The sequence below is a fragment of the Drosophila yakuba genome, chromosome X (assembly GCF_016746365.2).
Source record: "Drosophila yakuba strain Tai18E2 chromosome X, Prin_Dyak_Tai18E2_2.1, whole genome shotgun sequence".
Taxonomy (NCBI): domain Eukaryota; kingdom Metazoa; phylum Arthropoda; class Insecta; order Diptera; family Drosophilidae; genus Drosophila; species Drosophila yakuba.
This window is the reverse complement of record NC_052526.2, coordinates 16,752,046-16,766,620: the sequence shown is the minus strand read 5'-3', so window position 1 is coordinate 16,766,620 and position 14,575 is coordinate 16,752,046. Positions and strand designations below refer to the sequence as shown.

Sequence of the window (14,575 nt, the reverse complement as noted above, 5' to 3'; positions counted from 1 at the left end):
TTTGCCATGGGCCTGCCTGCTGTTGGTTTTGTACGCAAGCGGCCTCATAACCAATTTCTAAACGCCAAAGCCAAAGCCCAAAGAACCAAGTCGTACCGTACCACACCACACAAACGGGCCAAGACGAAGAGTTTGGACATGGCCAAGTGACATGCAAAGCGAAAGCCAAGAGGGGTTAACAGGGTACAGTGGACACCATCGATCAAAAGCGATGGAAACCCTCTTTCGCATCTAAGCACTTTAGCAATATCTTCATAAATTAAGTAATTCCTTGTCAGGCAGATTTATTAATTCTATTTTTGTTCAGATCTTACTTTGACTATCAACTGTTGGCCGCAAAACGGCACATATCTTCATCATATTTGTTTTGCAGCTGCTTACGTACATTGTAGCCATTGTTGACTGTGCCATCTAACAAGCGACCAAATAAAAAGGCAGCTACAACACGAAACATGACAGAAATGATGTCAAGCCAGCGGGCGACACGAAAGAACAACAGCAACTCTAGCAAAAGGAAAAAACTAACAGGAACAACCAAATGGATCGAACTTCTGCGATTAGTTCTTGGCTCGAATACACTGACAGAAACTCGAACTTTGAAATCAACATAATATGCAAGATCAAAGTTTTGTTTTAAATCTTTTGTCTTACAACTCGACTGTGTGATAAGCTTTAAAAGTTGACTTCAAACTGAAACAAACAGTGGGAATCCATTAGGTTTAAATCTATCTCGCTACTAAACAAAGAGATACAATAACTTTTAATATAGTTAGCATACCAATGAACTGGCAATAGAGTATTGAACAAAAAGATGCTGTACAGATGTCGTGCGTTTTTTCTTTCTGTGCATCTGTCTCGCTGCCTCTGCGCTTGATTGTTAACCGAGTTTTGTAGGTGGGCTTCAAAAGCGAGTGTGCAAGAAAATAACAAACGTCCGAGAGACATGGACAAAGACGAAGCCAAATGGCGAGGCAAAAGGTTACCATAGAATGCCATCAATGACCTTGACACACCAACCCGCACGCACACAAACACACACACACGCACGCACACACACACACACTCGTGTTCACCTGGAAATAAACACACCTTCCTTCCGCTGCGGGCAAATAACCGTAACAGAAAGGTAAGAAAACACAAAAAAAAATTGAAATGGAAAAATAAAGCAAATGAGGCAAACCAACGAAATCCGAAAACGGCAATAAGAGAAGTTGCCTTCAAGGCGAAGGTAGCCTTTTTTACTGTTTGCTGCCACTTATCGCGATCGTTTCAATGTGTGTGTGTGTGTTTGTGGATGTCTGCTATTACCAATTTCTGCTATACGTGTTCCCTCAATGCCCCATGCTAATCCAAATACACACGAGCATATCGGCCACAGGCGACAAAACTAAATGTGCTATTTGCCCTAGAAAAAAAAACCCTTTTACCAATTATTGCCATTCAATAGTTTTCATTATTTGATTTTATTAATTAGCTTTAAACACTTCTATTCAATACTGCTTTCAAACACTCCATTTATTTAAAAAACTTATGCATGAAACCCTTTTAAAGGTATCATTTACTGCCAAATGTGTCCGCGTTTCAATATTTATAACATGTGATTTATACATTTGGCTTTGAATAACATTTAAGAACGCTATTGAAAATATTTTAAAGTGTCCAAGTAATGGATAGGTAATAGCAACTACTTAAGTATTTATGACCACTTCACCTTCGCCACTTTGGTCGCCTGAATATTCGATGAGAGGAGATACCCTGCGCAGGGCTTTGTTGTCTATTTGCCTGGGTATTTGCAGTGTGCGATATGTGTGTGCTTGTGTGTTTGTGTGCGTGTGTTTTCACCTTTTTCCGAGGGACGTACAAGCAACCCCTCACTGGAACAACAGCAACAACAACTAAGGCAACGACAGCCTGCGACAGGTAAAATGTGAGATAACGGGGAAAAACGCTCGTCGACAAACATGAACCTGCCCGAAAAATGTGGAAAGGTATTTTTTCCCAGGCCAAGGAATTTGCACAGGTGACACGAAGACACTTAACTCGAGAGAGCTCATCCCACAGCCCTCAGCAAACATCACAGATCACACATCCCACATCCGCATCCACATCCGCAACCGCTTCCACATCCACATCCACATCCGCATCCGCTGGGAGGCAACCTTCTCCATCCAAATTTCCCCCCGCAAAACCCACAGATGAACCTTCTACCATAAGTGCCACATTAAAAACCCGACTTATGGACACTTGCTCACCATTTTTATGCACTTTTAAAAAGGTGTTAAATGTAATGCCAAGTGAAAAACAATTCGAGTTGGTCACTGGTTTTGATTTTTTTGTTTGACGTACTCCCAAACTATAATTTCCCACTTAAAATTCACTATGCCTAATTAAATGATTCCTTAATAATGGTTAATATTTAACTACCATATATTTCAACATATATTCCTACTAGATTTTGCAGACAAATAACAAACTTTTATCTGAGCCGCGTTCATTAGCAGCACATATAAAGATTGCATCTAATAGTTTGTATCTAATGGTACCTAATAGTAAATTAGATTACAACCATTTGCTTACTTTGAGTTGCGATTAGAAAATACATTTGTTTCTCGACGGTGGGTACTCTTGGGCACCATTATTTGTCTTCAGATGTTTTTCCTTATCTCCCCGGTTCCATTAACTCTTAAAGTACTTTTAGTTTCGAGTTTATAATACAAAGTCTACAAAAACTATGTTTCTTTTCCTATACTTGGCAATTACTAGGATCAAGTGCATAAATTAGCAAATTATCCAGTTTTAGTTGCTAACTATTTGGTTTAATAATATGCTTTTGTAGAAATATTAGGCGCGTTAAAAGAAATCTGATGGCAGTAGCCGTAAACTAGTTTTATAGTCTAATAAACTTCATTGTAATAGACGAGTGTATTATTATTGGATAAGGATACACAACAACCCTATATTTCCTTTATCGAACTTAAATTGGTGTGTTCTTCACTATGAAGTCTATGATGTTATATGTAACTCGCACTCACCGCAGACGTCCAGCCATCCTTCGATTCTGCTGGGGTAGGAAATCGCTGAGGACCGGCTTAAGTAAGTTCGACGTCCCATTTTGTGGGGGTGGTAATTTTGTGAATTTGGATGGGCTTGGGTGGATGCTGTGCTCTCTGTCTCTCGCTTTTCGCTCGCTCTCCTCTCTTCTCCCCTTTTGGCTCTCTCTCACTTATCGTTTAGCTTATCGACTCGACTCGACTCGTTGAGTTGTTGTTGTTGTTCTTGTTGCTGTTGTTGGTTCTGCTGCTGCTTAATTTGAATATTGATTTTGTTTGTTCTTGCTGCTTTAGTTGTTGCTGTTGTTGTTGTTATGGTTTTTATTGCACTTGTGCCTTATGGCGATTTTGGGGGTTATTGTAAAACAAAAGATTAAAGCGAGATTTGTGTCGATTTTAAGAGCAGGTTGCCGCCTTTGTTGTTTCTGTAGTTGTTATTATATGATTTTTACCGATTTCGTTTCCAATTCCGCTCTTTGTTTTAATCTCCATCTTTCCTCTCTCTCTCCACCTGATTTTTGATGTTTTCGGTGATTTTCGCTGCTTTTTCGCCGTAACAGCTGAGTGGCATTTTTGCGGTTCCTCTTTATCGTTTATATTTTTGGTTTCTTCTTTAGTTATTCATGTTTTTTTTTTGTTGTTATCACCAGAAACCAGTAAAGAAACTTTATTTTGCACCTTACATACGCGCGCGTGTGTGTGTGTGTGCGTATATTTTATTCTGGTGTTTTGTATTATTTTTAAATCACGACTCCGCTAAGCATGTGCATATTTCGGTTTTACGGATGTTTGTGTGTGTGTGCCCGTTCCAGAATATTAACGGAGTTGTTGTTGCTGCCGCTTTGCCTTTTCGAAGGTGACACCCTCCCACACCGCACTCGAAAAAATAAAACAAAAAATTTTGAAAACCCGCGGCCTGGATTTTCACACACGTCCGCTTTCGAATCGCCGCGCTTGTGTGCGACTCCGCTGGTGTTTCTCCACAGACTGCCTCTGCGCGCCTCTTCTTAATCGCATCTCCGCTTTGGCACGGCTTTCGCGCCAATTGTTGGTATGAAAATACCAACGAAATGTGCTATTTCTATATCGGTTGCTGTCTGGGGAAGGTGCACTTGTTTCGGTTCGTGTCTTAGCTAACCATTTTTTCAGTTACATTTAATTTAAAGCTTAACGGTAAAACCGACACTTTTGATATGCAAAATGGTAATGAAAAACTGTTATATAATAAATCAGGCTATTTGTTCGCTCTATATTATCTACTCCAGTGAATTTAGTAGGCATCTTTATTGAACTTGCTTCCGTTTTTGTTAATTCGTAGTTAAATGGAGCTTAGCAAAAGCAATTTGAATGCCAACGGCTAAATGTTGAGTACTGCAAGCTGCTTCACTTGTCAGTGTGACCAGCCGTATGGCGCCATAGAACTGCAGGCGGGTACTTTGTTTTTCAACTACTTCCCACGGAAGTTTATAAGCTATAGCTTCGTAGAAATAAAGTGCGTTGCATAGCAGTAAGAAGAACTTTGAGTTTAGCAGCAATTTCGCGATTAATTGCTGCCAAACGAGCCGCTACGGTCACACTGGCGCCGAGGACCAAACACAACACCAACACTGTTGCATTCCATTTACAGTTTAAACGGTGTTTTGTGCGCGTCGCTTTAATTTCGATTTGATTGAATTTTGCCATTGATGCGATGGACACGCCACGCCGCAAGCTGAGAAATTTGCACATGGAGAATGTCCAGAACAGCAGCACGCCCATCAACGTGCCGCCCTCGCCGATGCTGAAGACCCTGGGCCACGGCACTGGTATCCGGGTCTACCGCTTGGACCGCTCCCCCCGTCTCGGCGAAATCCGCTCGCCATGGGCCGTCAAGCGGATCACGCAGAACATGCGGGTGAAGAAGGACACGCTCTTCAACGAGCGGATTGTCCACGAGGCCGATATCCTACGGTAGGAGCATCCAAATACAAATGTCCATTCAAATTGAGCGTGTGTGTCAGTGTCCTGCGTGTGGGTGTATGTGTGCGCGAGTGTGCGTGTGCGGATGCTGGATGTGCGTGTGTGCTAGGGTGGACCGATATGTGGGTCAGCAATTTATTAGGGTGACCCACAGCTGAACAGCTACAGTTTATGCAAAACCCATTATAATGGTATCAAAATAGTGATCTCGGGTCTATTCAATGAATCACAAAAAATTTCATGGATCATCGCTTAACTCTTGCTTGAAATGTTATTTTATTAAATTGCTATCTTAAAATTTAGCTGATCGCCAAAATATACAAAATCCTAACTCTTAAAAAGAATTTTAAGTTAAAGCGTTAATTAGAAGAAGTTTTTGCTTCCAAGGCATTGAGTTACCCTGATGTGCATGCGTAAAGTGTGCCTTTGGTGTACACACCACGCAGGATTGTTGTTGTTATAGTTGCCCCTAAAACTGAAAGTTCCTATAAACAGTACCTTCTGACTTTGCAGCAAACTGAAGCATCCAAATATCGTGGGCTTCCGAGGCGTTGTCACCAATGACGAGGGCATCAACACATTGGCACTCGAAATGTGCACCACTTCACTGGGCTCCATACTCGAGGAGCGTCACGACGAGGATCTGGGCCCGTTGCCGGCCAAAAATACCTATAAGATGATCATGGACGTGGCACTGGCACTAGATTTTCTTCACAACGAAGCGCGTCTCATGCACGGCGACCTCAAGTCCTTTAATGTCCTGGTCAAGGGCGAGTTTGAGATCTGTAAGCTGTGCGATTTTGGAGTCTCTCTTCCGCTGGACGAACATGGCGAGGTTAATTTCCTAAAGAATCCCGGACTGCGCTATGTGGGTAAGTTCACTGTGCTATTATGCAGTATATCAACCAATATGCTATAAATACTGCATCTATAAATGCACCAGGAGTTATATTCACAACCAATGTCGTCTTGTTTTAGGAACTAGCCTCTGGTGCGCCCCGGAGGTAATAGACGAAGTGGATGTTATTGACAGCAAGGCAGAAATTTTCAGCTTTGGCCTGGTTATCTACGAAACCCTTGCGCTGGTGCCTCCACATACCTTGGAGCTCGATGCCGCACTTGGCGAGGATATGGACAATTCCCACGATTTACCCACCGACACGGAGAAGCTGCAGCGCAAACAGCTGGACTTCTCCAGCGATGAAAGGAAAAACGGACTACCTACTGCAATGGAAGAACATACAGACAACGATATGAGTCACGATGATGACGACGAGGAGGAGGAGGAGGAAGAAGAAGATGATGACACCAAGGAGAACGACATCTCCGACTTTACACTGAACAACCTTCATTCCGCCTATGGTACACGCCCACCATTGCCCGTGGCCTTTCAGCTCAGCGACGATTACAACTGCATTGTGGAGCTGTTTTATCTGTGCACAAATGCTCTGAGCGAGGATCGACCAGCGGCCAAGACCATTTGGCAGTGCCTGGAGAACAATGCCGCAAATGTTGCGACTGGAAGCGATTAGACTGATTATCATTCTTAGTCTCCGAACTCCACAATCTTCCTCTTCAATGTAATTTGCTTAGATGACTCATTTTTGTTTTGAATGTACGATTAACTAGCTATAATTTTTACCATGTAAGAAGAAACCAACCTACGATCCAAGCCCCAAATTCGCGAATACACACTTGAACAAATGTACATATTCAGCAACCAAAAGAGTGGTCGAATAAATCGAATCCCTAATGAAACAAAAACTAGATGGTTTCCAAGTTCTTAGGATGCAAAAAAGGCTAGGTTAGTTTAACTAAATAGGAATTAACCAGCTATCAATTCGCAGTCTATAAAATAGTTAAACGAATTTTTGTAAACTAAAAAAAAGTAAAAGCAAACCAATTGAATTGAAATGATTTTGCTAAATAATTTCTTATACAAATGCACGAACAGGATATAATTTGACCTTTATATCATTGTAAACTTTAGGTAACAAAAGCTTCGAAATAGTTGTGATATAAATAGTAAACTTGCATTGTTTTGCTACAAACTCCCAGGAAAAATCAATCACACACCAGCTCGGTTACAAGTTCTCTTAGGTTTATTAAAAAATAATAATACATACATCAAAATATAAGGTTTTCTTTCGTGATTTTCTTTTCGGTCTTTTCAGTTGCTTAGCGGGAATACACATTTGTTTTTTTTATATATATATATGCGTGTGCTTGGAAATCGGGGATTCTAAAGATTTTTAGTTCGATGTAAGTTCAGATTTCTAGGTAATGTAGGGGGATATGTGGAATGGGTATGGGGGGAATGGTGAGACGATACGCATTTGGATATAGTTTCAGATTCGCTGCTGTCTATCCTAGATCTTGCTATCTATCTAGGTTACATCGTATGGTTAGTTATGCTTGTTCCGCCACATTAATATGAATATTGTTAACTTCAAGTCGAGCAGATCGCAACGCATCTGCCGTGAGTGGGCTTTGCTCAATTTGACTAAAGCGTTTACAGACTTCAATAATGTGTACAGGGGTACGTATATAACATAGATTGTATTAGTGTATATATTCTTTTGTATATATATAAAAAGTTTCGAATTGCTCTCTTGAAGGCAAAGGCGCTGTTGGTGTTTCGTTTGTATCTTAACGTTTTGTTAACTTTTTCTCCTCGTTTTTCCCTTCTTTCTCCATAACTCTAAGGGATGACAATTACAACAAAGAACTTGGACGAGTATTGGACACATTGACGAAAAACAAAAGTTACAATTACAAAAAGTAAATAAAATAAACAGATATAATGAGTAATGACGAAAGAACAAGAAGCTGAGCTAAAAAATACATTGCAGATATACACAGAATGATCGTCTAAAATAAAAAAAAAAAATGTTTACAAATCAGGAAATATAATTTTGTTGGGCTTTTTCCGACTTGTCACAGTACATAAAATGGAATGTTTTTTATAAATTATTCGTGCTAGTATGTGTGATTTCGTTACAATTATTGCCGTTTCAAATGGTTTAGTTAAGTTAATAAATCTGCCTTCTGCATTTGATGCCCTCTCTCTATTTCACTCGCTCCTCTAGCTGTCTCACTTTAGTCTAATGCAACAAGCAAGAATAATAACAAGACGTAAATCTTACAAATTTAAATACACATATAAATATGCCAGGAAAAAAGATAAAAACAAGGGACTGCATTCAAAAACGTGCAAATGAATAGGTGTGTTTTCTTTGACTTTGAGTGTTTCGTGGAATGTATGAAGGAAAGTTGTATGATTACACATGTATACACAATCGTGTTTTATATATTGCTCACCTACAAACGGACTCGAATTTTGCAGAACATTAAATTAAAATGGCCAAGATTAACAAGAAATGAATGGGATATATGGCCTATACATTAATTACTCAATCTTTCAGGCTTTCTGGCTAATCCATATAGATTTTACAAGGTTATTTTCAAAACCATTATTGGTTGAGTCGCTGTGACAGTCGCTTTAGTAAGTGAGCGATATACATACAGTCGATCAGAGAACATGTGATAAGTTGGCCTAACTTGTATAACTTTAAATAATTGACTCGAGTTTAACGAACTTATTCGATCTTAAGGAAAGTTAAGTCTGATAAACTGAAAATCCTCTGCGCTTCTCTGCGATGAATTCGCGTTTTCCGTTGCTTAAGTTCTGGATGCTGCTGCTGGAGGTGCTGTATCTCCTGGTTAATCCTACAAATGCAGCACTCCATCCTTGACATCGCTGGCCATTATCGTGGACGCATTGGAAGCTGCCTGCTGATGGTGCGACGAGGGTGATGAGGATAATGGTGGCTGATGGTTGTGGTTGCCGGCTGACGTGGACGTGGGACTCTCGTCCAGTGTAACACCTGTTAAGTCCACAATATCGTCCTGATCGTCGTGCTCGATCTCGTCGGAGGTGTTGGTATTATTAGTGTGATGTGACCCACTGGACAGCTGGCTGTTCCTCGAGAAGGATCCGCGATGTGTGGACGTCAGTGTGCGCTGATTGGCCGGCTTCACGGTGATTATCAGATTGGAGCTATTGGCCACCATCATGTCGGTGACTTGATCCAGAGTCTTGCCAGCCACCTCGATGCCATTCACCTCGATCACTTCATCGTTAACGGCCAGCAGACCTGTACTTTCGGCCAGACCGCCCGGAACCAAACGGGATATGAAAATGCCCGGTTGCTTCTCCAGCCCACTGGCCGTCACCCTGACAGAAGTGCCATCCCGTATGTAGAATCCCAGGGGCTTGTCGCTGCCGTGCTTTAGCAGCCGCACTCTTCTATGCGTTTCCGGCACAATATCCACATCAATAATGGCCGAGACCTGACGGAAATCGTGCGGTATGGATATCGACGGAGCCTTTGTCTTCACGGGCGTATGGCCCATCAGTATGCTGCCGATGAGGTTCCTCGGTTTCATCGTTCCAAAGCCAGAGTACTCATTAAGATCATCTATAGAGTGGAAGCAACGATTGTAGTTGAGTGGTTCGTATAGTGTCCTATGCATACTTACCCTTTCGCTGTACAATGACCCGTAGAAGTGGACGTGCTGTTTTGAGGGCCCGGCCGAAGTTGTCGTCGTTGTTGATCGGCAACAGATCGTTGTCCCGCGGATCGATGTAGAGTATGAGAAACTGGATGTTGGTCAGCTTGTGCAGCTGCTCAATGAGGGCTGCGAATTTGTCGAAGCTCTGCTCCGCCTCATTTCGCTTAAAGCTCCACCGCCGAAACTCTGCATCGAACTAAAGGATAGCATTTGATTAGTAAAAGGGCTAAAAGTTCGTTTATGAGCATCACTTGTTGATTCAATTGTATGCAACCGTTTTACTAGTTTAATGGAAACTCCTCTGAATTGCAGTAGATTTACTATCTTTCAGCTATGAATGGACTTTATCATCAATAATTCATAATGCTATTAATTGACTTTATCTTCAATAATCCTATATAGACTAATTACTGACATTTCCACCGTTTAATCTTTAAGACCTTTTCTGTATCGAATACCGTGCAATCACTGAAAAAGAGCACAACAGGGTAGTTTTCGAATAAGATGCAACAGATTGATTTTCAGGCAAATAGCCGAAGCATTAAAGGGTGTTTCAACATTCCTTATCAGAACCCAGGAATTCCGACAAGTAAGGTGCATTGCCAAGAGCACTTTGACAATTTAGGGTGTTCCAAAGATGGAAACCAGTTGCTCCTCGCCCCTCGCACTCCAAGTACTGATCGAACTCAACAGATAGTGGAATGTCAGCAATATAAGGAGTTCCCAACTTGGTAGCCACAATGGTGCTCAGACTAAAGACCCCTTTCCCCCACAGAACTTCAATTTAAGCTATTAATCCCATTTCTGTGCGCATGAATCAGCAGCTCAGCGTCGCAGAAAGGGGCGTGGAATGCGGGGCCACGAATGTTAGGACTCACCTTCGACTTCACCTCGATCAGATTCGTTTCACTGGCCGCCGTTCCTGACGTTGTGTTTATCTTGTTCTTCGACATTTTCTCCGATCCGCCCGATCAAGAGTGCACTCACAATTTTCCTCTCCCTTGCCTCACACACAACACAAAACACGGCAGTTCAGTTCAGTTCAGTTCCCCAGACTCTGATCTGATCTTCAGGATCGAAATCGAACCGATGCGCCCGATGCGAACCGAAACCGAACCAAAGTGCAGCGTACCGATGGCGGGGAGCGACGAGTGTGGGGAGCCGCCAATAAATTAGAGTTAGAAATCTAAATTAAAACTAATTAAATAAAAAAAATGGATGGATGAACCTATCGGGCACTATCGTACTTCGATATTGGGAGGCCCTATCGGTTATCGGATGGTATTAGTTACAGTGTGACCGTCGAAAAGGCAAGCCCAAAATATACCATTTCAGTTGTCAAAAATACCACAAATATGCAAGTCCAATGCATTTAAAAAGTAATCAATGTTTTCAAAGTTGTTTAAAAATACGAGATATATATGTTTTATAGATAGCTAGAAATGATTTGTATAAGTCAAAATAAAAGCTTAGCTTTTTTTAAATAATAATATTTTCATGTTTGTCCTTTAATAATTTCCAAAATAAATACCTTTTACTTGGGCAATAAGCGATGTTGTGCACCTATCGATATACCGATATCGTCTAAGCAGCCCTGTTGGTGCGTTAGTGTAGAGACAGTTTGTTTGTGTGGGCTATATATATCTTTAGATGCGCTACACTCGCAAAAACGCTACTAGTTGCACGTAAAGCTAGGCTTTACTGTCACATGACTGTAGAAAAGTGTTAGCTTTATTAATATGCTTAGTTTATATAACTCCGTATTGCACTTGCTCGCCAAAATTCAGCGCTCAAATCAAACGACTTTCATGCACGCATATGCCCCAAATTGTAGCGCAGCGCCATCGACGAGGGTTACTGTAAAATTGAACTGTTTTTGTGTGTTGTTGTCGAGCGTGAAGTGTGCAATTAGACAACTGAATTTGTTTAAATGTAACGAGAGAGTCGAAAAAATTCACACAACAGCAACGACAAAGGCGAGCGAATCGATTTTAAGACAATAGCAAGCTACGGAACAAAATTTCAAGTCGCTCGGCTATCCCAAAATCGAGGTTTTCGAGAAGTGCTATACCAAATACATATACAAGTCTGTAGAAGAGAGCGTGCGAAAACAGAAACCCAAACAACGGATAAGGAGAGTCAAGTGGTGGGGCTACGAAAAGCAAAAGGAGTACGCATAGAAAAAGGAAAAGCCATCCACACACATATACCCATATTTTTGGGCCACTTTTCCAAGCCAGCTGGGAAAAGGCGGTGAAATTGGGACTTTCGAAGGCCCGAAGAGCTCAGCTGCAGGAATAAGCTGACGAAGCTGACGAAACTGAAACCTTGAGACAGCGATTCGCACGCACACCAGCGCAGGGGCGCATCTACTCACACACACACTCACGCACAGAAGCAGGAGCAGCAGGAAGTTCAGACATCATGAGTTCGGTAGGATGAACATGTTCTTTAAATAATTGTTCGCATTCTTGGATATTGCGAAACCATTCTTAAAAAGTTGTATACGAGATTATAAAGAATACGAGCCTATCAGAGAATGCCTATCCTTACCAAATAGTTCTAGCGTAAAAAGCCCTGTTTGTGAAGTCATATGATTCTGATATTAAAGTTTGCATGTAATAATCCTTACCAATAAGTACTGTACTGCCATTCTGTATATTTGTCAATTGATTTTAGAAATCGTACGTCCAATAAGTATTCCAACCGCGATTTATCTTTTAAACATTAGGCGATTGTGATGTTAACGTGACATTTAAACTTTTACTGATGTAGCAGTGCAATTCCAAACTAATGATTTCCTCCACTTGCAGCAATACTCGAATGTGGAGAACCTGTCGCCGCAGACGATAAGGCAGGTGATGAGAGAGCTGCAGGAGATGGAGACCACGCCACCGGAAGGCATCAAGGTGCTGATCAACGAAAGCGATGTGACGGATATTCAGGCTCTGATCGATGGACCTGCTGGCACTCCGTACGCCGCTGGAGTTTTCCGCGTGAAACTGACGCTGAACAAGGACTTCCCGCAGACGCCACCCAAGGCGTACTTCCTCACGAAGATCTTTCATCCGAATGTGGCCGCCAACGGAGAGATCTGTGTGAACACATTAAAGAAGGACTGGAAGCCGGATCTGGGCATCAAGCACATTCTGCTCACCATCAAATGCCTGCTGATTGTCCCGAATCCGGAATCGGCGCTAAACGAGGAGGCCGGAAAGATGCTGTTGGAACGCTACGATGACTACTCACAGAGGGCGCGTATGATGACAGAGATCCATGCCCAGGTAAATGAGGGGTTTTCATCTCCGATATGTTTGTGTAGCATTATATAGCCTATATAGCATTGTGTAACTCATATGTCCGCTCTTCCATTTTAGCCTGCGAAATGCGGTGTTGGCGCTTCTGGCGATGCCAAAGACGATGATGGACCCTCGACGAAGAAGCACGCGGGCCTGGACAAGAAGCTGCAGGACAAGAAGAAGGAGAAGTTGCTCAAGGAGAAGAAACGCATGCTGAAAAGATTATGAGAGGCATAAGGCGGAGTTCCATGGACTAGCTAATCAACCAGGAGCAGTAAGCAGTAAGCGGTAGCAGAACACGTCGGATACGAATGGATGGATAGATGTTAAAGAATGGATGAGTGCGAGCGTAAATACCCCACAACCACGTGAAAGGTGGCAGGATCGAAGCTAGCAAGATCGAATCAAAGGAGCAGGCGCGCTATGAAATTTTACACTGATCTGATACAAAACAAAAACAAAAAAAAACCAGTAAATTGAGCTACTGAAAGAATGGAGTGACCGAATAAGAAACGGAGACACCTGAAGGCTAATATCGGAAACGAAAGTTAAAGCTGCAGCAATTTCGGTAGAACGAGAGAGAGAGAGAAAAAAAACCACTCCAAAGAACAGTGCATCCAGTTACCATATACGATTATTTTAACCACATTTTTTGGTGGCACGCCGCTGTCAACTGAGTCTAGGATATAGAAAACAAAAACCAACAAAAACGCAACCAAGAGAAATGGGGATTGCAACCATCTCCCAAGTAATTTATGTAGTTCTTTTTTCTTAACGCTCATGGGCTATCCTAGCATAATTTATGTAATTAGATTAAACGAAACAAGGATAACATTATCGCCTCATACATGCCACCATCCAAACACCCTGTCTCCAAAACTCTCTAGAAAGCATCACTAACATACCTTTAAGAGCATTATGATCGTTCACTTTGGGGCACGTCCGCATATTGGATAACCGCCACGCCAAACGTACACTTACACCTTTTATTTTTTTTTTGTGTCTTTTTAAAATTGTATTTGCTTAGTTCGTTAATTAATAAACTTCGATTCGTTACATTCAATTGCCCTGTTTAGACATAAGATACACACAAAACACACATCCACGCATCCAATACACAAATTATTAACAAAATACTGTAAAAGATTGATTGCACATTCTGTAGAGATTTAGTTTTAAGTGCTTCCAAATTGTAAAATCCTCGACGCGGATCGGATGGCATCGGAAAGAAATGGACTCGAGCGTATTGGATTGGACCGGAATGACACGGTGATAAGTGCATTGGATATCCAGAGCCTCGTCCTTTCGCCATCCTTCACGCCTGCTGCTCTCTCTCCCCCTTCGTTCGAACATCCTTTTGAAGCTCACACACAACAACACACACACACAAATCGAGGGCAAAGAGTAAAAAAGCAATAAAAAAGAATAAAATTCCAAGAAATTACAAAAAATGCAGATGTGCCTAGTCGATTGCATTGTGCGCAAAGGGAGTTTGGGAGAAATTGTTTTTGAGATATGATTAAGGTACTTCAAGGCAAGTTCAGCTTCAAAGCGGAAAATTACACAATTCTTACATGTTAGTGATTCTGATTTTACATTTAGAGACAGAAAATTGGGTTAAAGAATTCCAATAACCATGATTTTCGAAAATCGAAGCTGTTATAAAATCAATATATCATTAAATTTTTTCCG

The 14,575-nt window shown here is 41.6% G+C and overlaps 4 protein-coding genes across 11 annotated transcripts in view; 2 read left to right on the top strand and 2 right to left on the bottom strand.

The window, feature by feature from the left end:
• Window positions 1–4,042, bottom strand: part of LOC6525708 (ras GTPase-activating protein raskol) — a 41,662-nt gene extending 37,620 nt beyond the window's left edge. For 5 of the 8 annotated variants that reach the window (XM_039377721.1, XM_015190949.2, XM_039377724.1 and 2 more), the window contains exon 1: window positions 3,033–4,041. In XM_039377721.1, the coding sequence (XP_039233655.1) occupies window positions 3,033–3,111 (79 nt within the window). In that variant the 5' untranslated portion in view covers window positions 3,112–4,041. Of the gene's footprint in view, window positions 1–3,032 lie in introns of all 8 variants that reach the window. The other 3 variants (XM_039377720.1, XM_039377722.1, XM_015190951.3) reach the window with 1 other exon arrangement.
• Window positions 4,043–4,654: 612 nt separating this feature from the next.
• Window positions 4,655–6,773, top strand: LOC6525705 (lymphokine-activated killer T-cell-originated protein kinase). Its single transcript, XM_002101491.3, has 3 exons — window positions 4,655–5,000; window positions 5,523–5,881; window positions 5,988–6,773. The coding sequence occupies exons 1-3, from the start codon at window positions 4,741–4,743 to the stop codon at window positions 6,539–6,541; spliced, it is 1,173 nt and encodes a 390-aa protein (XP_002101527.1). The 5' UTR covers window positions 4,655–4,740; the 3' UTR covers window positions 6,542–6,773.
• Window positions 6,774–7,089: 316 nt separating this feature from the next.
• On the bottom strand, window positions 7,090–10,833 carry LOC6525704 (partitioning defective protein 6). The gene is made up of 3 exons (XM_002101490.3): window positions 10,463–10,833; window positions 9,552–9,780; window positions 7,090–9,490 (listed from the first exon to the last, which is right to left on the bottom strand). The coding sequence occupies exons 1-3, from the start codon at window positions 10,535–10,537 to the stop codon at window positions 8,739–8,741; spliced, it is 1,056 nt and encodes a 351-aa protein (XP_002101526.1). The 5' UTR covers window positions 10,538–10,833; the 3' UTR covers window positions 7,090–8,738.
• A 623-nt stretch (window positions 10,834–11,456) lies between these two features.
• LOC6525703 (ubiquitin-conjugating enzyme E2 S) lies at window positions 11,457–14,017 on the top strand. The gene is made up of 3 exons (XM_002101489.4): window positions 11,457–12,017; window positions 12,398–12,868; window positions 12,962–14,017. The coding sequence occupies exons 1-3, from the start codon at window positions 12,009–12,011 to the stop codon at window positions 13,109–13,111; spliced, it is 630 nt and encodes a 209-aa protein (XP_002101525.1). The 5' UTR covers window positions 11,457–12,008; the 3' UTR covers window positions 13,112–14,017.
• The last annotated feature ends 558 nt before the right edge of the window (window positions 14,018–14,575 follow it).